Genomic DNA, 21,164 nt, shown 5'->3' with positions numbered 1-21,164 from the left:
TCAAGGTGTCCAAGTCCAAATCATGATTTCAGAGCCTAGAGTCCTATTAAAGACATCCAATAGGACTGAGGCTCCTCAGTCACTTTTGAAAACAGGACATTTGGCACCTCAACCACTTAAGCACTTTTGAAATTTTTACTCTTTGTTTTCATGTAAACGTTTGAGCAGAATAAAGTTTTAGACTGAAAAAACTTTGGTGCATGACCTGTCTACTTGGGTATGTGGACATTATTTAGCACATTCTGAGCTTTAATAGAGTATAAATAAATCATAAAATGAAAATATTAGTACTAATCACTACATTTTGAACTAAATTAATTGAAGAGTTACACCCCATACAACCCCAATGAAGTTGACAGGCTTGCATGATGTATGTGTATATCAGTTGTGAAATCAGCCTTTTATGTACTGCCCTTTCTTTTCTTATGATTACAGTTATTCTCTGAAACTAAAAAAAATTCCTACTTTTACTTGTGACACAAAGACACAAAAAGGACAATGAAAATCACTCTAGCAAGGCAGTAAATATTGATTTGAAAATAATAAAACAGGATCATATTCTGGCTTTGATACGCACACAGGAGTTGCACATATAACCACAATCAGAACATGGCACTATATATTTTAATATTTAATGGCTCAATGTCAGTGTCACTTTTCCCCAGTGGAGAGAAAACCCATTTGAGTTTTGCTGTATTTTGGGGGGGAGATGAGGGAAAACCACAATAACTTGGGAGGTAAAAAGGAAAAGCAAAATTTTTCCCATTTTTCTCATTTTCAAGTAAAAATACCCAATGCTTGGAAATGTGCTATTCAGTCAGACTAGCAGCAGGTGAAGAGAGAATTTGGACATTACTGTAAAATGACAGGAAATATGAGAAGAAAAGGTGTTTATGCAATTTCACAGGGCAACTTACAACAGCTCAAAGAAGCAAACTGCCACATTTTGACAGTGTTCAATATATGAAAAGGGGAAAAACCCTAAATTCAAAACACAGAAGGGTATATAATGTAATGAATGAGGATTTAACCAGACGATCCCATTTCAGTTAATAGGGGTCTTCAGCAAATCCAATCCCATGCTGAAAATTTATCCTTAAATGTACAATTAGCACAAGCAACTGTAAACATTCACAAATTCAAACCTTTTTGGCTTGTAATGAAAAAGAATCTCTTTCTTTGCAGGGTACAGAATAAATGCATTTCAGTGTATAAAATCTATGTGGCATAACTTAGCATTTCAGGTTCTTCATCATGAAAATACATGACATTTCCACTTTATAAAAAGATGGCAATCTTTTTAGTCCATTTAACAACTTACAAGTTTCATATGCTCTGAATATTCAGCTATTTCCTTATAATTGTACCTGAAGCAGGTGACTTGCTTCGACGTGAGGGTCCTGGGCTTTTGGATCCAGATTGTCTTGGTGTACCAGGTGAACGGGAATATGACGACTTCATAACACGACATTCTGGAAGGAAATGGATGGAGTTTGGAAAATATTTAAGTGTATGGATTCAATTCTAAAATCAGACCTACGGTAGCTGTTTATTGCCCACAAAACAAACTGACATTTTCCAAACATTTCTGCCAAATTAAATAAAACTAATCTATAGAAGAATCCAAAAAAACTTTAACCCACATACTGAATAAATTCTGTTTTGAGCTGGCCAAATACTGAAATATTTATCCTGAATGCAGTACTTCTCCATGCCTGGAAGTTGGATTCATAGTACAATTCAAATTTGTATTTAGACAAATGTGAGACAGTGAAGTGGATGAAGTGGTACACAGGTTCTTCTGATGCCTCACCAACCTCTGTAGTTTGTAATGACAGTTCTATATAATGCAGCATCACACATGCTGGAGCACATGTTGACACACTGGAAATCTTGTTAACTGGACTGAAACCTGCACCTTCTGCCTCTTCAAGCCAATTTCCTTTTAGCCTAACTCTAAGACAGTTGGATTATTTTTGCCAGAAGTGCAGTGCCATTCCTACCAATTTTCAGAGGAAGTGAGAAATGCCTGCGGGCACCAAAGGGCAGAGCCAATAAAGTTATCTTCTCCCTCCCACCTATCACATACATCTATTAATAAAGGGAAGCCAAAGACGAAAGGAACCAATATTCACAAACACATTGCCTTCTTGGGAAGTTTTTCATTCCTGCAGTTAAACACCCATTACTAAACTTTCACCATCTCTCTCAATTAGACCAATTTTCCTCCCCATTTCCCACCAACACCATCAATTCAACCCAACCCACCAACAAATGAATTCACACATGCCACTGGATCAATTTATAAAAATCAATACTAAATGATTCAAATCCCCATGAAACAAATTCAACCCTGCTAATGTCAAACAACCTTCCTCCTGTATTACCAAATCAATTCAAACCTTCCTGCCCTCTTCATTTCTCCGTGCCCCCATTTTACCATCCTCAGGCTATTCTACTTCTCTCCAAACCAGTTAAGATTGTCCCTACCCATCTAATTCACAGAGCCTCTCCATGACTTCAACTGCTTCCCTTTACATGCTCCAGGCAAGGGCGGCAGGGCTTAGACTAGGATCCCTATACTCTTTCCACCACTTGCTTCAAGGGAGACACAGCCATTTAGTTCTAACACCGGACCACTAACCTCCAGCTTTTGGGTCTATTCTCAGACTCCTGCTGAGTCTCCAGCATTTGACCAGCTACCAATAGTGGATAGGATTAGTGACTGCCCCCCCCAGCCCGCACGCCAGACTCTTCAGTGCTATTGCTGACCTTGAGCTACCCTTCTCTTCCATTGAGACCCCCAGAGTTACTGCAGCTTCTAAGCAAAGAGCCCAACTCAGATAGCCCAGAGGTACTCGGGAGAGGGAGAACTGATGGACTGGGACTGGAAGGTAAACTATGGCCTCGTCTAGACTATGATTTGGAAGATATTAGTTAACACGTCAGCTCTCCTCTCAGGCCTATGTGAAGTTAAAGCTTCAAGCTCGACCTGTTCGATTCATGCTAAAGGCATGCAGCCCTGTCTACACTAGGCTGTTAATACATGTTAGCTAATACTTCCCAAATCCAAGCCCAGATAAGTCCTAATGGATTCAGGGGAGAGGGAGAAATAGAAATGGAAAGCAAGGAGAAATAGAATTAATACATTAGATGAAACTGAGATAAAGTAAGACTAATAGTTGGGGGGTGGGGATGAGGAAACCCTTTTAGATCTTGACATCGTCTTCAGGCTTTTTGTATTACCAGTGCAGGCTGCTCAGTCTCACATAGGTCTGGGAGCAGAGCTGATGAGAGTTGGTTGCAATTTTTTCCCCGCAACAACATTTTCATTTTTGTCAAAAATAATTCAGGTGTTTATAGAAAAAACAAATTGAGGGAGAGAGGGAAAAAGTTTTTTTTCCCCCACACAGCCTAAAACACTCCCTGAATGATCTGTGGGCATTTCATAAGGAGACCAATGCGAAGCATCCTCTCATCATAAGTATTTTCATTCAAGGAAGGGTTATTTGGTTCAGTAGCTGAACCAGTGTCGATACACTGGAAGAACCAAGGAGGCAGATCACTCGACAAGAAGGAGAAAAAATAATTAGAAACTAAGCTTTGCCAGCCTGACACAGGATCTGGCTACAGTACTCTCCTAGATCTGATAACGGCATTTCCATGAGACTTGAAATATTTCTAATATTAAAGATGCATAATGAGATGTGCTGGTGAGAGAAACTGTGCAATAAATAGTGTAAATCTGCCTCAAATTTCAGCATAAATAATTTCACATTACTTGAGATTCCAAATTGAATAATCTTTGCAGAAATTCTAAAATTACCTTTGAATTTACATTATAGGATTTCTCTCTTTATTGGAAAACAACTTTATAGCAGCTAATACAGAGCCAGGGTATAAACTGATGTAAAGAAAGCATGAGTGCACAAGTTCATTGTTCTCTATGAGTTTACAATAAAATAATAAATCAGTTCTGTTCATGTAAACTGGCTAAGCAGCAGGTTTTTAATAGACATTTTGGAATGAATGGGATAATTCTTGTAGGTCTGCAAACAGCAGCTACAGATGTGATTTCCAAAAAACCCTCAAAACAGGAACATGGGGACCAAGTTAGAACCCATCAAAGTCAGTGGAAATATTCTTATTGACTTCAGTGATCAGGCCCTTGGAGCAGATTAAAAGCACCCTTTTCAAAGTTCACTGCCATTCACCATATCCTTTTAAGTACAAGGTCCATTGCCCACGAATAATAAACCAGGTTTACAAAACACACTCTGACAAATGGACTGGTGCTAAACTATTGTTTGGAAAATTATTTTATTAGAGAAACATGTTTGGTAGGAAAAATTATTTCAATAAGGTTCTCCAAAAACACTTCTGAATCAGGAAGGGGAAAAAAAAAAAGAGGGAGTTCAAGGAGAATTGAACATTTCAAAAGGTTTGAGGTACAGTCTTACCACTATGATCCAGTACAAAGTCATCTTGAGCATAACGATATTTCTCAGGTCCGCAGGCAATGAAAACATCATCATCTCCAAAAAAGTCTTGCAAGCAGGTAACCTAAAAGCCAAAATAAGTAAGAAAGTGTGCAAAATATTTCCAAGATGAAGTCAATAGCTAGACAGCCAACAAAACCCAACAAATTTGTGCTTTCTTTTCACAGCTCTGTGACTCACTACAACACTGGGTATCATATTTTTTTTTCCACAGTGACAGACACTTACCAGTTTTCAAGTACTATAGAGCAATGGTTTTCAGCTAGGGGTATGTGTCCCCCTGGGGGTACACAGAGGTCTTCCAGGAGGTACATCTACTCATCTAGAAATTTGCCTAGTTTCACAACAGGCTACATAAAAAGCACTTAGCGAAGTCAGTACTAACTAAAATTTCATACAGACAAAATGAGAAAGTAAGGAATTTTTCAGTAATAGCGTGCTGTGACACTTTTGTATTTTTATGTCCGATTTTGTAAGCAAGTAATTTTTAAATGAGCTGAAACTTGGGCATACACAAGACAAAACCGACTCCTGAAAGGAGTACAGTAGTCTGGAAAAGTTGACAACCACTGCTGGAGAGTCATTCTTAAAGTAAACAAGCCAGAAAACTTCAAATGTCAAAAATGTAAAATACTATGCCATTTTTAAACAAGTAGCCTTCACTGACACTAGCATACATATAATCATTTATAATTGGGTGTAAATATTTATGGCTTTGATGGAAATGACTACAAGACATTATTGAAGTGTCAAAGTTGACATTTATATTAAAATTTCCAAATTAATTCTATACAGGAAAATCCTTCTTCCAAAATTACTCACATTATTATTTCCATTATAACCAAAATATCCCTACATTTCTGTTTGTTTTCAGAGTGGCATTTTAATAATATAAAAGATTATTAAAGTATGTTTTTATCAAATAGTTATAACAAATTAAAAATTGTTTCCTTTTTAGTAAAATCTATTCACTAGTACAATAATATGCAAATCATAAATACAAGTTAGACTGAGTGAAACTTTGTACTTAAAAAAAATTCAATATCAGCAATGTGATATTTATGGATGAAAAGCACTGACTAGAAGAACAAAGTGTTATAGATAGGTGTTGAGGGAGTTAAGATTTCTCAGCGGTATTCGTACTAAACACTTTATTCCTTGTTCAGATTTCAGATAAATAGCTATTTGTTAAACAATGCAATTTAGTATGAAAAATCCCACACAAAAACAAACACTGTTTGTGTGGAAGGTGTTGTATTAAATAAACTGTATTTCAAAACATTCTGTAAAGTACAATAATAGAGGCACAGAGTACAAAAAAACTAATAGTATGTGTGCCCGTAAAGTAAATATTGCCAAATCTTCAGCTATGGCCCATTGCATTGAAAATGGCAATATGTATCCAGGCAGTGCTCCTTTCAGATCCTGATAAGCAGAGGGAAAGAAAAAGGACTTTGTCCACGTGTATTTCTTGCACTCAAAGTAGGTACAGGACAACAGGCTCTTCTGCAGATGCAGGCGCCTTAGGTCTAATTCTGTTTCTATCAAAGTAAAGATCCTGTTGATTTCAATGGGGGAAGGATCTGAACCATTATCTATAGTGGGGAGCAACTCCACGTGAGAGTATTCTCTTTGATAATCTTATAATCATTATATAGATGTGTGTCACTGGGACTGTAGAAGTTGCTACCGTGCATTTTAAATACTGTCCTTTCACTCACATCCTGAATCCTAATGTCAGAGGTAAATAATCAAATCTAGTAAACAAATGAAAATATAGGAAGGGAAGGGATTTTCAGATGCGTTCAGCATTGGTCTGTCTCTGCTCCCACTGAAATCAATGGAATCACTGCCTTAAATGTGAGTTGAGTTAGGTCTATCCTGAGCAACCTTAAGTATTACAGTGGTGGGGGGAAAGCCTTTAAAACAGATTTAAGAGCAAATGTTTATACAAAATGAAGTTTACATGGCTAGTATTTTTCTGTATTCCTTATGCTGTTATTAATTCAACACTTTAAGAAGTGTCTCCCGATACCCTTCACAGCTTAGCTTCACTCTGATCCCGAAGTCAGGACATAAAATCTTTGCACTAATTGCAACACAATCTATTAGCAAGGAAAGGACTATGGTATTATGAATACAAGTATTAGGACTTCATTACACAATCAAATATCAGGAGAGGATGGCTTGACAGAGAACAAGGTGTCTTTTAAAAAACAAACACAGAAGGAAACTCCAAGCAATGTTCATTTACAAACACAGAAAGGAAAAGTGGGAAGAGCAAGTCCCTCTTTAACATTACAAACCCTGCAACAGCTAGGAGAGCTGTAACCATTTAGCAAGACCAAAATAATTTTGTACTGGTAATAAAGAGCTCAAAAACTACTGTTACTAAGGAATAGACTTTCTCCTTCTGGTCCAGCTGCCCAACAATAAAGTTTGCATATATTGGCCACTGTGATAATAGTAAATATTGGCTGATGTACAGGAAGGGTTTCTAGTGCCTGCAGTAGAAAGCCACTCAGAATATCAATGACTCAGCTGTCTGGAAGATCATTCAAACAAGGCATTCACAAGCTGTGCAGTTGTCATGGCAGCTAAAACAGCGATAACAGTATGTTGCTCTTACAGCAAGAATCTCAGTACACTAAAACATGCAGTCTAGAACATTTGTTTGATTCTATTATGATGCTCAGTCATATAACACTCCCTTCACCAAATGACAAAACCTATTTATTTTTTACTTTATCACCACACCAATAAATGTCTAGTGTCGTTGACTGGAGACTATTTGACCGGTACTTAATATTGATGCTTTTAGTTTAAATGAAAAGGCAATGACACCTGAAATCACAATGACTGAATATTTCAGAAAGTAGTTTTATTAAGATTGGACAGCTTTTCCTCTTATCTTTTTAAATAAATACATATGCCAAAAGGTAGAAGTTGCTTCTTTGCCCAGACTTTTGATACAAAATATGTTTTTAAGAAGACCACCATCTTTAACATAAAGCCTTCCCATTGCGGGGAATCATTCCTCCATAGAAAAATATGGAAGTGGCACTGGGTGAAAGAGCAGCTGCAAGAAAAACCTTCAGAATTTTCAGTTCAGGCCTGGGGGGACAAGCTGCCCCTCACCCACAATTGGACAGAAGTTTACACCCTAAACCTCACATCTCATAGATATAGATACCTTGCCATCCACACTGAGGCCCTATTCCTCCTCCCCTATTCTGAGTTCCTTCCTAGTATTGCAGTCTAGGCTGCATTAACTTTTCATTAAAATTTACCATTGGTGGCTAGAAGAACACCACATATCTTCCTGCTCCCACCCCAGGGGCCAGGCTCCCCAAATCTGGATCCTGCACCCTGTGGAGGGACTTCTGTGGGATTATGGGAAATGTGTGTGTATGGGAGTGGGGTGTTGGTGCCACACAGACAAGACACTCCCCTTCCTTGTTTAGAGTGGAAGATCTACATGGAAAGATCCCTTCTGTGCACAAATCAGAGAGGTTGGGGGATCCATTTTCTTATCTGGGAAGGAGGCCTTAAAATGCTGTAATGGTTAACGCTTGTTAAAACAGAATTCCCTCATCTCTGAATGGATTAGGAATGATCAGCAACAGTGGCAGCATGCATGGGACCCTAAGCCAGCTACACTGCTGGTGGCGGGGTCATGCAGGAATTAGGTAGAGAGACTCCACCTCTGTGTATTTGGTCAGGGAGCTATGGATCTTGAGCCAGAGTCTGATGCAGATGCCTGCCTCTTCTATGTGGCTTCCAACTGTAAGTCACAGAAGGGAATGAAGCACTGCAGCAATTTTGCTTTCAATATACATTATTTTTATTCACTGGTAGGTGCACAATCAAGTGACAATTACAAACATGGATACATAAACGCAAGTATAGTAGATATTCATTCAGCTACACGGGTGAATACTATAATCCAGCAGTGACAGATTCAAAGTAACAAGCTTCAATTATTTATTAGCACAGCGGTTCTCAAACTTCATTGCACCACAACCCCCTTCTGACAACAAAAATTACTACATAACCCCAGAAGCGGGGACTGAAGCCTGAGCCCCACCACCCCAGACGGGGGCAATGCCAAAGTCCATGGGCTTCATCCCCAGGCAGGGGGCCTATAAACTAGCCCAGCTGCCCAGAGTTGAAGCTCTTGGGCTGCAGGCTCCAGCAACTCTAAGCCAGCCCTGGCAACCCCATTAAAATGTGGTCATGACCCACTTTGGGGGGTCCCGACTCACAGTTTGAGAACTGTTGTGTCAGCATATGGCTGAGACATATCTCTGGAATAATGACTGCCCCTCTCCCCCCATCAAAGGGGCTGGTCTAACCCTACCTTGTTTACAAAATTTTAAAAAAGTGTGAAAAGACACAAACTATTTATTTAGCAAGAATTTAAAGTCGTATCACTTGTTCAGTCCAAACGATCAAATAGTGAGTTAAAAGCTAAAAATTTTAAAATAAAAATTCTGGAATGCTCCTGTTTTCCTGGAAAATTGGGCTAATTTCTTTTCTGTCTACCTAGTTATTTATATGGCCCTTGTCACCATAATATCCAGACAGCATCCCCCCCCCCAAAATACTAAAATAAACTCATCACCTGCAGAAGAAATTTTTACTTTTCTAATACAAAGGAGTTTAAGTAGGCGATTTTGACTAAGAAAAGCTATTGAGGGAAAGATAAGTCAAATAAATGGTTTGTGTTTACTCTGAATGCTGCAAGGTCCAAAAGTCAAATATATTGTTTAATTTTTTTAAATTATATCTCAACCATTTGCTGTTTCGAAAGAGATTCCTCAACCTAGAGATTTTATTAAAAGATGCACTTTTCCCTAGTTTCCTCAGCATCTACTATGCAGAAAATCCTTTGAATGAAATGTGTTGGTGGGTAGTCCAATATGAAAAGCATGTCAGCTATTCACGTTATTTAAGCATCAAAATGTGGTCTGTGAACGTGGTATTGGCTCTGGAAAATACGATGATTAGACTAGCTCATTTCATTTGTTAAATGCACACCTGTTACTAGGATAATAGTCTGGCTGTGGGAGCAAATGCCTGTTATGCAAACCTGTGTGTCGCTGAAAAACAAGTGTTCAATTAAAATTTTTTTTCATAACAACAGAAGATCAGTCAGTGTGCAGTCATTTAATGCAATGAAGATGGCATCAACAGAGCTGCACATAAGCAAGTCACAGCAAATTGTGATGTGCTGGCAAACTGTGAAAACTCCCATGGGTTAAGTAACAATTCTTTCATTAAGGCTGTTATAAATATTGTCCAAAGAATAGCTTTTTCAAAAGTAATTAGTCATATTGGATGCCTAACTTGAGACACCTAAAGAGTAATCAGCACTGTCTGAAAATCAGGTCCCCTTTTAAGATATCTTAGATTGGCAGCCAAAAATTGGAGTTTTCAAATCACTAGTCAGTTTTGAAAGTCTTGGCCTGGCTGTTTTCTAGTTCACACGCAAGGGCTTTATACAAGTAATTGGAATATTTATTTCCATTGGGGACCTTGTAGAAAGTCATCTTAGAAAGTTTCTCCAGCTGCTGTATGGTTGTGACAATAGCAGATAGCCTGCATTTTATTAAAAGAGATGAATTCTCTTTTTGTGACTACAGAAGTGACCTTTTATAAAGTATTTTCTATGACACGCATAAAACTGCGCAGGAGCTCATTATCATAACCAATAATATTGAGATGTGCACCAAAAGGACTTAAACATACACTTTAAAGGTTTCAAGGATGGTCTACCTTACAGGTCATGCCTAGGCTTAGGAAAATAAGTGTTTAAAATGTGTTAGATAACAGGTTTTAAATGCTAGTTCAGACAGGATTTAACATCTTTTAACGCATTAGCTGGTTGGGTCATGTTCACATTTTAACTACATTTTAAAAGCCTGTCTACATGCTTAAATATTATCAATTTGCCTAGCCCAGACACTGCCTGTGCATGTTCTGCTATTGCCTCTGCCATTTTCCCTGAGGAGAATATGCCAGGAGGAAACAGCTGACAACGGCACCAGACCTGTGCTACTGTACTGCCTCGATTCAAAACGTGCATTCCCACAAAGCAGAGTGAATTAGAGGCTGTGTGCTATAGACTGGACTTTTCAGCCTGGTGCCCATAATAGGTCAATATGGTGGTGTGAAGCAGCAAAAATATCCAGTGCTGGAAATCCTGTTAGAGAAAAGTCAACGCTTTTTTTTTTTTTTAAACAAAAAAAAGCAGACTATCAAGTGTTTCAGAGAGCCTTTTCACTTATTTTATCACAGGTATCCCTGAGCTAGGAATGTAACCGGTTACCCTTAACCATTAACCCATCAGCCCCTCACCGGCCGCATGGACCCCAATCTCGGCTGCGTCAGGCAGGCCGGCTGCCCAGAGAAGGCCCCAGCCCCAGCGGCCAGCCAGAGCAACTTCTGCCCCAGCCCCCACCATGCCAGGTCTGCTGGAGCTACCTTGGTTAATGGTTAAACAATATAATTTTAATCGTTTAACTGGTTATCTTTTTTTAACCAAGATTTATATCCCTACCCTGAGCAGGCTCAAAACGAATCAGTATTTCATCACTTCAAAGTGGGGGACACCTTTCAGATGACCACAAGAAAAGTATGACTATGGCTTTCCTCTAGATTGAAGAGGACATGACCCAACAGCAGCACCCAGAGACTTAACTTTCTTAAAATACAATTTAACTACAGCTAAACCAAACAAGCCTGCAAGAGGCTCCATGAGACAACTAATCAAAAACTGACTTGTTTGCTGAACAGATCCCTGAGAGAACTAATTACAGTATGAGCTAGAAATTCTGAAAATTCTCAGGACATGAAAAAGATAACACTATACAGAGAACTCCCTTTTAGCACTAGTAATATATGCTATGCAGATAAATAGAAATTGGAAACACTATTAATGGTAATAATAATAATTTGCACTCGCCTAACAACTTATATTACTTATCCACCACTCTAAAGCTTCTATCATCATTTTACAGATAGAGAAATGAAAGCAAGGAACTGGGCAAAACACATCAGTTAGGCAGTGGCAGAGTTGGAAGAACAACAGGTCTCCTCCATATCCGCTGCCTGCTCTAGCTCTCAGACACACTTACTCTATTGCCTCTCAAGTCATTTAATAGATGTACGACATGCTGTAATGTGTAGGTTTTGAAAAGGAAAGCAAATATAATGGATTTGCCTAAAAATCTAAGCAAAATAAATATTTGACAAGCGTTTACATTCAAACTAGGGAATTTTGCGCCTCCCACAGGGAAGCTTCTTCAGTCAGCATGACAACCATCAAGCTATAGTGCCAACACATATAACCTGTTGCCTTTAAGTACATCCCTTCCCCCAGTGTCATCAGGAAGGGGAAAAATATAATTTGTAACTGCATCATAGTGTTAGAGCTAAACCTGAGACACAAAAAGGACTTGGCCTTTTCTTCCAGAAGATCAAGAAAATGATGTTTAGTCTGTAAAATAGGAGCTGAATAACTATTCTTAGTGATTAACTTAGAGCTGCAGAGAAACATCCAGTGACATCACTAGTCACAGGATAGTACTTCAGTGTCCCTCTCTCTCTCTCCTGGAAAAATCCTATAGCATTTAATAGGAATTAGACCAGTAGGGTTCTACAGAAATGTAATGAAGTTTTGTAGAAATTTCTAAAACGATTTCTAAAGAATTTAACCTCTCTCAAGGTTTTTTGAAGTGTGCTATTAGAATTCTGTAGCAGGGTTTAGTTTTCTACTATTCTGTAGGATGCTTCAAAAATTTCTATAGGACTTTTTTCATTAGGGAATGCACTTATGACCACTTATAGTCTTCACATACAGTGTGTGTCATAACAGGGTTCAAAAAAGAACTAGATAAGTTCCTGGAGCATAGGTCCATCAATAGCTATTAGCCAGGATGGGCAGTGATTTAAAACCATGCTCTGAAGTGTCCCTAGCCTGTTTGCCAGAAGCTGGAAATGGGCAACAGGGGATGGATCACTTGATGATTACCTGTTCTGTTCATTCCCTTTGAAGCACCTGGCACTGGCCACTGTCGGAAGACGGGATACTGGGCAGGATGGACCATTGGCCTGTCCCAGTATGGCTGCTCTTATGTTTTTACCAGAATCTCTCAATGGACTCATACTTACATATCCAGTGTAGCTCTGTACGTGACACTCAGTGATTTAAGAAAGGAAAGATCACAGGCAGAAAGTGACGACTGAACAAACAAAGCAGGAAGCCAAATGAGCACTCCCCCCTCCCTTTGGCAAATCTGTACATCTAAATCTGCAACACTATTTTATCTCCCACTCCACAGCATTGTAAATGTCAAGGTAATTTTTATCTTAGCCTTATTTATTTTCTGCCAAACAGCTCACACAAGAGAAAAATTGCATGAGAAGCACTGAAATAGTGAATTAACCCCAGAAGTAACTGTACAGTACACTAACGTGCAGCATGCAAAAATAAATCTTGGAAATTGTGACACCTAGAAAGGTTTTATTTATTGTTTTAAACTACACTAACGATTTAGAATTCAAATTTTCAAATACATTTATGTTTTATTTGGACAAGACACCACAGTCAATCTCATTTATGATTCAAACTTAAACAGATCAACTGTTTTAGTCCAGTGAACGCATTCTAAAGCAACTTGTAGGACCATATGAACATCCTGCAGCTGGGGACTCAGTGGATAAACTATGTCCGTTTCAGCTCTGGAGCCACACTTCTTCCAAAGTGCAGTCTCTCAGATCTGTAAACACAATTTGGTTCAATTCAGCATGGCTGGCCCACCTCATATAAAGGGCAACAGGACTTCACTGTTTAGAGACAAGCACTGGATAGCAGTTCCTCTTCACTGTGAAAAAAGCTTCTACGGAAAAGAAAACAAAGCCTCTACTTCAGTTGCAAACTGAATTGAAACATCAAAGCTAGAAAGGATATAGCAAACTTCTGTTTGCACAGGTTTTAAACAATACCAACAAGCTTCAACACTGCCAGCTTCAAAAAAAAACAGGATATGGTATAAATATTCTAAAGAGGAAGAATATGACATAGGGGACAAAAGAAAGGAAGCCTGGGTGTATAGCACACCCAGTAATAACTGGAATTGTGTGCGTCTTTTAAACTGACTAGTAATGACAACCAGTTGAAGCAGAAACACTCACAGTGAAGCAGTGTTCATTCTCCGTGCACTGCTGCAAAGAAATGTCAATAACCTGTTGGGGTCAGCGTGTTGATTTAGACCATCCTCCCCCCCCCCCCCGCCCCCTAACCAATATGATGGGTGTCTACAATCCCGCTGGGCAATTCCACTCCATTCTGAACAAGACGCATTGCAGTTACACCGCTGCATTGTTCGTTACCCTTCCTTTTACATCGCCCTTCATTTTTGAGAAACACAACAATTCTTTGTCTATTTATCTGGATATGTTATATCATTAATCATCATCCTTGGTTTCTTTTTTCATGTAAACTAGTGCATTGCCATCTCCTGCCCACCACAATGCCAACAGTCACATTAAAATTCATGTCTGTAGCTGTCAGGTTTACAGTTCAAGGGTTTTCCTGATGCCTGAAAGAGCAAAATGCAAGATAAGCACTCCTACAGAAATAGGTCAGCCTCCTGTTTTCTATTACAGAACTACCACCAATGGGACAGACCTGTCCTACAAAAAGGAAAATTTCCTCTGGGCAGCCTCTAGCATTAAAAAGTAGGTGAAAAGGACATTTCAGCTGTTTCCTGCTGAGCAATGGTATCCCTCACACATGACAGCTTTGCTCACCCTTGAAGCTTTATTCAGTTGCCTCTACTTTCATAAATCGAGATGACCTGGAAAAGGAGACGTGTGTGTGTTTAATTATTGTTCTTAAACACTAAGCCTCCAGACTGTAACGGCTGAAACTGAGACCACAAAGAAGATTCAGTATCAGCTGAAAAGCAACCAACAGGTCTACAATTACTAAAGAAATATTATCCCAGAAATTTGATTCAGTAAGTAATGAGAGACCAGCCAAATTGATAGCCAGGGTATACCAGGAAGTGGCTGAACATTCGCCCTATCCCTATCTGAAGAGGGCTGTGAAGTTGCTAACATTTCTTTTTCATTAACAATTCATTCAGTTAGTAGATTCTGTAGACCATACAGGGTTAAAGCGTTCCATAATATTAAAATAAAACCATTGCATTTACTAGTAGGTTTAAAAAAAATGTAAAACAGACAGACAAATCTGGAAGCCTGCAAAAAAAAAAAAAGGGGGCAAGAGGAGAAATATCTATGCAGTCACCTGCAAATTCATCTTGAGTATTTATTTTTTTGATGCTACAGAGAACAGACATTCGACTACAGACACAATCAGCCATAGAATTTTTGGGTAGGACTGCAAAACTCTGTCTCTCCCAAAAGTAACCAACTTCAACTAACACGATCACTCCATTAAAGAGAGTCAGCCTAAGGATTTGGGGAAATGTTAGCAAAACAGATGTATGCAGTATGAAAACCAGAACTAGATTTTCTGGCCACCAGCTGCTTCAAGTGGCTGGTTGGGAGGGAGCCTGAAAAAGCCCAAAGACGACACTGGTCGCCGACGGGGCAGCAATGCCCACAACTGCCACCATCTAGTTTGGGGATCCCCTAAAAATTGAGGAACCTGTAGCTAAGTATTTCATAGTCATTAAAGCAGGGGTGGGCAAAATTTTTGGCCCAAGGGCCACATCTGGGTATGGAAATTGTATGGTGGGCCATGAATGCTCACAAAATTGGGGGTTGGGGTGCAGAAGGGGGTGACGGCTCCGACTGGATGGTGTGGGCTCTATGGTGGATCCAGAAATGAGGAGTTCAGTGTGCGGGAGGGGGTTCTGGGCTGGGGAAGGTGGTTGGTGTATGGGGGGGGAGCCTGGGGGGTGCAGAAGGGTGCTCAAGGAGTTCGGAGGGCAGGAGGGGGATATGGGCTGGGGAAGGGGGTTGAGGCATGGGAGGGGATCAGGGGTGCAAGCTCTGGGTGGCACTTACCTCAAGCAGCTCCCAGAAGCAGAGGCACGTCCCCACTCCAACTCCTACACGGAGGCGCAACCAGGCAGCTCTGTACGCTGTCCCATCCACAGACACCAGTCCTGCAGCACCCAGCGGCATTGGTTCCCAGCCAATGGGAGCTGCAGGGGTGGCACCTGGAGCGGAGGCAGCTTGCCGAGCCCCTTGGCTGCCCCTACGTGTAGGAGCCAGAGGGGAGTCGTGCCACTGCTTCCGGGAGTTACACAGAGCCATGGTATGCAAGAAGCGGGGCAAGCCCCCGACCCCGCTCCCCAACTGGAATGCCAGAGCAGGGCAAGCCCCAGACCCTGCTCCCTGGTGGGAGCTTGAGGGCCAGATTAAAATGTCCGAAGGGCCGGATGCAGCCCCCGGGCCTTAGTTTGCCCGCCCCTGCATTAAAGGCCATCCCTGTTGATTGTAGATGGATGAAATAAACAACACATGCTATCTGGGAAAGTAAGTGATGAACTTTCTGCCCTTGCAGTCAGGGTCACCTTTTTAACGTTATTAAGCAAAAGAGTACAGAATACTTTATTTTTCTGAATTTTTTTTAAATGTTAAGATTAGGTTTGATGTCCCTTCAATCAGTGATGTTGGAGTATAAATACAAATTTTGCATATATTTAGTAGGGTGATAGACTGTAGTTACAGAAACAAGATCAGTTTTCAGGAAGAAAATGGGAAAAAATACATGAAAGTATCAATGTTCTGTCCTGGGGTGGCCAAATCTGTAGCCTGATGTCTATAGATCAGGGACAAATTCTGTGCTCACCATTGTAAATCCAAAGTAACTCCACTAAAATCTGTGGAGTTACTCTAGATTTAGAGAAGAATTTGACCCCAAGTGTCCTTTATGTCTGTTTCTTAGAACACTTAGATTTTTGGACACAGGGAAGAGTGCAAAAAAAAAAAAAAGGGGGGGGGGAGGGAATATTGTATCAATTTGCTTGGTTTTCAAAATCCTTGTAAAAGCCTAGAATTAATGGGATTATTTCATCCAGCAGCAGTAGGAGAAAGGAACAATAAAAAACTTTTGCATCATCACTGTTTTATGGTCCCAATCCAGCGAAGCACTTAAGCATTTAAACTTTAAGTATGTGAGTAGTTCCAGCGAAGTCAGTAGGAACACATACACAAAGAACACTCAAGGCCAATAGGAAGTCTTGCTGTCTTCTTTCAGCTCTTCTGGATACTTCTCAATCAACAAAATTAACAGGCTAGCTCTCACAAAAAATTTCTACGAGACAGGGGAAGAAAATACTGTCTAGGTTGGTATTTCAGGACATGGGGAAATCAAATTAACCAATAATAGTTTCTTCCCCTAACATCCTTCTACACTGGCCCAGATTAAGCATAATATCAAACTGCTAATAAGAAACTGTCAAAGAATTTCCTTCAAAAATGGGTAACCAAATCATGACAACAATGAGTAAAAAGATACAATAACTGATGGCTTTACATGTTTCCAGAAAAAAATATTGTATCTCTTTCTGGCCATTTAATTGGTCAGGCCCCTATGAAATAGGTTTAGATAATCTCAGGGGAGCTTTTTGCCTCAGCTACAGCTACCAGAACTTCAGAATGTATATAATTTTAATCTATTATGCAAAGGTTGTTTATCCTTTCTTGTGAGCCCTTAAAAAAGATAAACTAATGATGATCACATAACTGATCTGGCCAAGTTCTCATTAAGGTAATTCCTAACTGCCCCCTTAACATTTAAGATTTCCTTTGTATCCCCTCTCAAGTTTTGGAGAAGGTCACTGAACAGGATGAGAAACCTCCTGGCCTAGATTAAAGCGGTCTCCTCTCACATTGTGGATATGAGGATGCTTTTCTATGGAGCATCCTGTTATAGTTACATAATATCGAATCAGGATGCTGGCCTAAAAAATGATGGTCTTCTCTCAGAGCTGGCTCAAGAAGATGATGTTGGATAAACGTGCACCACTGTTGTAATTTTGATAAGTCATCATAGCTTAATATTTTGCACTATGTTAAAAAACCTAACTTTTAGAAAATGTCTCTTGCTGTCTCACTGGCAGGGAAAGGATGAAGCACAGAAAGGAAGATTTTATGTTATACATAATTAATTTGGTCATGACAACATTATGATACAAAAATCTTCTATCTGCACTACGCAAAAAACAAAACAAAAAACCACATCCAAAAACTATAAAATCAACCTACTGGATCAGGCCAGTGGTCCACTTCTCTGGTTCCAGGTGCTGAAGTGGAACGTGACAGGCGATTCAGAAACAACAGTTACTCAGTTCACCCCCATGATCTTCCTGATAGAACAAGAGTTTGTTTTTTAAATGAAAGCATGCATGCACACACAAAATATATAATAGACTTACATCTTGTGATCATCATGGTAAAGGTGAGTGAGACTTACTGAGGGAACAGTCTTAAGTCTTGTAAATTTTCATGGTGAAAATGGACTTTCATGGACTTATTGCTATAGAATTTTCAGCAGTTATTTAATTTTGAAAAAAGTTATTTCTTAAATAGATATTTTAAAAGTAAAAAAAAAAAAATCAGTAATCATTGACTTCTTTGAATTCAGCCCATTGTCTCATTCTCAAGTAAAAAAAACTTTAAAAAAGCAAAGAAAAGATGAATACTGGAACAAAGAGTACATTGAGAATAATGCATCCACTCAAGCCTCCAGAGTGACTATTTAATCAATGGTTGTGTCACATTATTACAGTCATCATCAGAAAATGAACCTCCTTCCATTAATACCCATGATGAGGAACAGCAGGGGAAGGGAGGAGACAACTCCTGCTGTTCTGCAGGGAATATAAAATGAGTAAGAAATTAAGCAAACGCTGAATCTTTGTTGCCTGCTGTCTGATAATCAGGAAAAGCCTGGCAATGAGCCCAGGAAGTTCCTAATACATTATGACAATGCAGAAGGATTTCATCAGCAGAATAGTTTGGTCATCACTGCTCAGAGAGCTACACTGTAATAGGAATACATGCCAAAACACTGTGCATTTCACATTGCAGTATTTCTTTCAAATTTAAAACAGATGATTTTATACTTTTTTTTTTGCAAGCATTTTTGAGCTTGCTCCAGACCACAAACACTCATGGGTGGAAATGGGAGGATGTATACTGGACACACTATTTCTCACTATAGCTGAGAGTAGCATTAAAAAAAACAAACCCTAATAAAACACACAGATTTCTAAGTGTGACCCTATGCATATCTGGCTCTCAAACTTTCCAAACATTACAGGAATTTCTGGACAGGTCAATCCAGCAATCCTCCTGTGAGCAATCGTGATCTGTCTGCATATGCCAAGCTATAGAATGCTTATTATATATGAACACACGTGCAGCTGTTTACAAGTTACGCCAATTGCAGCTCTATAAGGAAAGACTGCAATTTTTCACATTTTAAAGCAATACTGATCATCTGGGATAAACCCAATTTATCATCATACTCTGGAAAGAATTAAACTCTGGTTATTTTCGAGTAGTGGGTAATATTAATCACCTCTCTTTAGTCATTAGTTTTAAAAGCTCCAATAAAAGTTAACACCATGTTTTCCAGTAGCTTGTGTTCCATAAAGGAAATAGAAAATTACACCAAAACCTAGAAACAAGTGCAGACTGTAGAAGAAGTGGAGAATTAAAATGTAGCTCATGATCATAATCTAATTTGCCATAAAAAAAAAAGTCACAGAAAACATTATGTTCCCAAGACATTGTGTTTGTCCTTCCCTATATGTACTTTCAGTCACAGCAGCACATTTGGAAAAAAAATTCACAGCATAGCACATTCTTTCCAAAAGTGCTGTAAATGCAGAGCCCAATGCAGATCAAGAAATAGTGTTTGACTTTGCACAGCTACATTTCATCTTACTACAGGAGTGGCTAGTCTAAGAATAAGTTATTTACACTAAGAAAGAAAATTAAAAGATGAAGCATGTGTAAATACAGAAAGATAAATCATACAGTTCAGTGGAGTCATATAAATTTAAGATCTCTCTTCCCCAAAAGAAACTTAAAACTACACCATTGCGACATAATACGCAATAAGATGGGGGAAGGAAGGCATATAATCATCCCTATGCCCTTAGCAAAAACAAGGTACTTTCGAACACGGGGTGAAAGCTGATTTTTTTTTTTTAAAGAATGAAAGCATGTATGCATGAACTTAGCTGACTTGATTTCCTTTCAAGTTCCTTTAAGTGGCACGTGTAACATCACTACAATCTGCTACCATACTAAGTACTTGAGGCTTGCAAACGTACACTGCTCCCTGGAGACATTACACAAACAGTGGTTTTCCAAGCAAAGGCTGTGCCTCCATACAGTTATACAAACCTTGAAATGGTTGGTTCAGGTCAGCACAGAAACGAGAATAAGCTATGAGACCAGCAACAAAAGAAAAAAAGAGGTGAAAACCCAGGGAGACCCTTTGTCATTTAAAGGTAGTTAATGTAACATTTTTACAATTAACTGGGAGTTTTTTTGAAGTTTATTTTAATGGCTTTCAATTTGATCTGCTAAATTCAAATGAGTACAAGAAATAAAAATTAGGCTACAATTAATTTTTTTAGCTCTATCAGGAGGTTCAGGAGCCAAGGTGATTTTGTGGTGTTAAGTAATACTTTAAATACTGATATCGGTGTTGCTGTGCCAAAGCTCTGGGAAGCCACCTGATGTGCTGAGGTAGCACTGAGTCTACCTGTACTGCTGGCATGGGCCCCCTTTAACCTGTCTTGCTGAGCCAGGCTCTTAAAACCTCCTCTCTCACACTCACAGGCAGGGCTACACTCAGCTGCAGATCAGCTCTGGGAAGACTCCACTTAAGGGACTTGTTCCAGCACTCAGATGTCCACCTCCCTTGGAGTGCAGACCCAAAGATATATCATGAAATTCGCATCTTCCCTCAATGTGGAGGAGGGTGTACACAACTTTTTGCCCTGCCCCCCCCCAGTTAGAAATCACATAAACTGGGTTATATTGTAAACCAGAAATTAACTACTTAAAATAGACTTGTTATAGGTAATTAAAGAGGTAGCAGACAGAACAAGGAAGATTACTAAGAAAATAAAACAGAGCACATAAACTAAGCTTAATACAATAAAGAAACCGGTTACATGCAAGTTCTCACCCTAAATATGGTTTTAATAATCTTCTTCACAGGCCAGACACCTTTGCAGCCTGGGCCAAGTTCTTTCCCCCTGTTCAGTCTTAGTTGTTTCCAGCAGTCATCTTGGGTGAGGTAGCAGGGAGAATTGATTACTTAGATTACCTCACTCCCCATTCTTAAATAGGATTTGCATAAGGCAGGAGTCCTTTGTTTCCTAGTTTGACCCCCTCCTGTAACCCCCTTACAGTGAATGTTACAAGTCCTCCCAGGTAATGTTTTAGTATCAGGTGACAAGACCACCTGACCCTGCAAGATCACCGCATCCATGAGTCAGTGGCAGTATGGAGGGTCCACAGGAAGGCCAAGTTTTTCCACAGTCTATTGTCCTTGCTGATGGGCTATCCTCCTTGTCTGGCTTTTCCATTGTTGTACTTGAAGTGTTAGCAGTGGGCATCACCCAAAGTAGCATAGTTGAAATACAGATACATAGT

General features: G+C 39.5%; 1 protein-coding gene across 18 annotated transcripts in view; it reads right to left on the bottom strand.

The window, feature by feature from the left end:
- Positions 1 to 21,164, bottom strand: part of DCLK2 (doublecortin like kinase 2) — a 137,662-nt gene that overhangs the window by 69,009 nt on the left and 47,489 nt on the right. For all 18 annotated transcript variants that reach the window (XR_005599635.1, XR_005599634.1, XR_005599636.1 and 15 more), the window contains 2 exons: positions 4,461 to 4,563; positions 1,368 to 1,472 (listed from right to left, as the gene is read on the bottom strand). Coding sequence is in view for 14 of the 18 variants with exons in the window: in XM_039542028.1 (XP_039397962.1) it covers positions 1,368 to 1,472; positions 4,461 to 4,563 (208 nt within the window). In the remaining 4 variants the exon portion in view is untranslated. The remainder of the gene's footprint in view (positions 1 to 1,367; positions 1,473 to 4,460; positions 4,564 to 21,164) is intronic.

The sequence above is a fragment of the Mauremys reevesii genome, linkage group 5, assembly GCF_016161935.1.
Source record: "Mauremys reevesii isolate NIE-2019 linkage group 5, ASM1616193v1, whole genome shotgun sequence".
In the NCBI taxonomy this organism is placed as follows: Eukaryota; Metazoa; Chordata; order Testudines; family Geoemydidae; genus Mauremys; species Mauremys reevesii.
The sequence above is the reverse complement of the archived record's forward strand: the minus strand, read 5'-3'. Positions and strand labels throughout refer to the sequence as shown.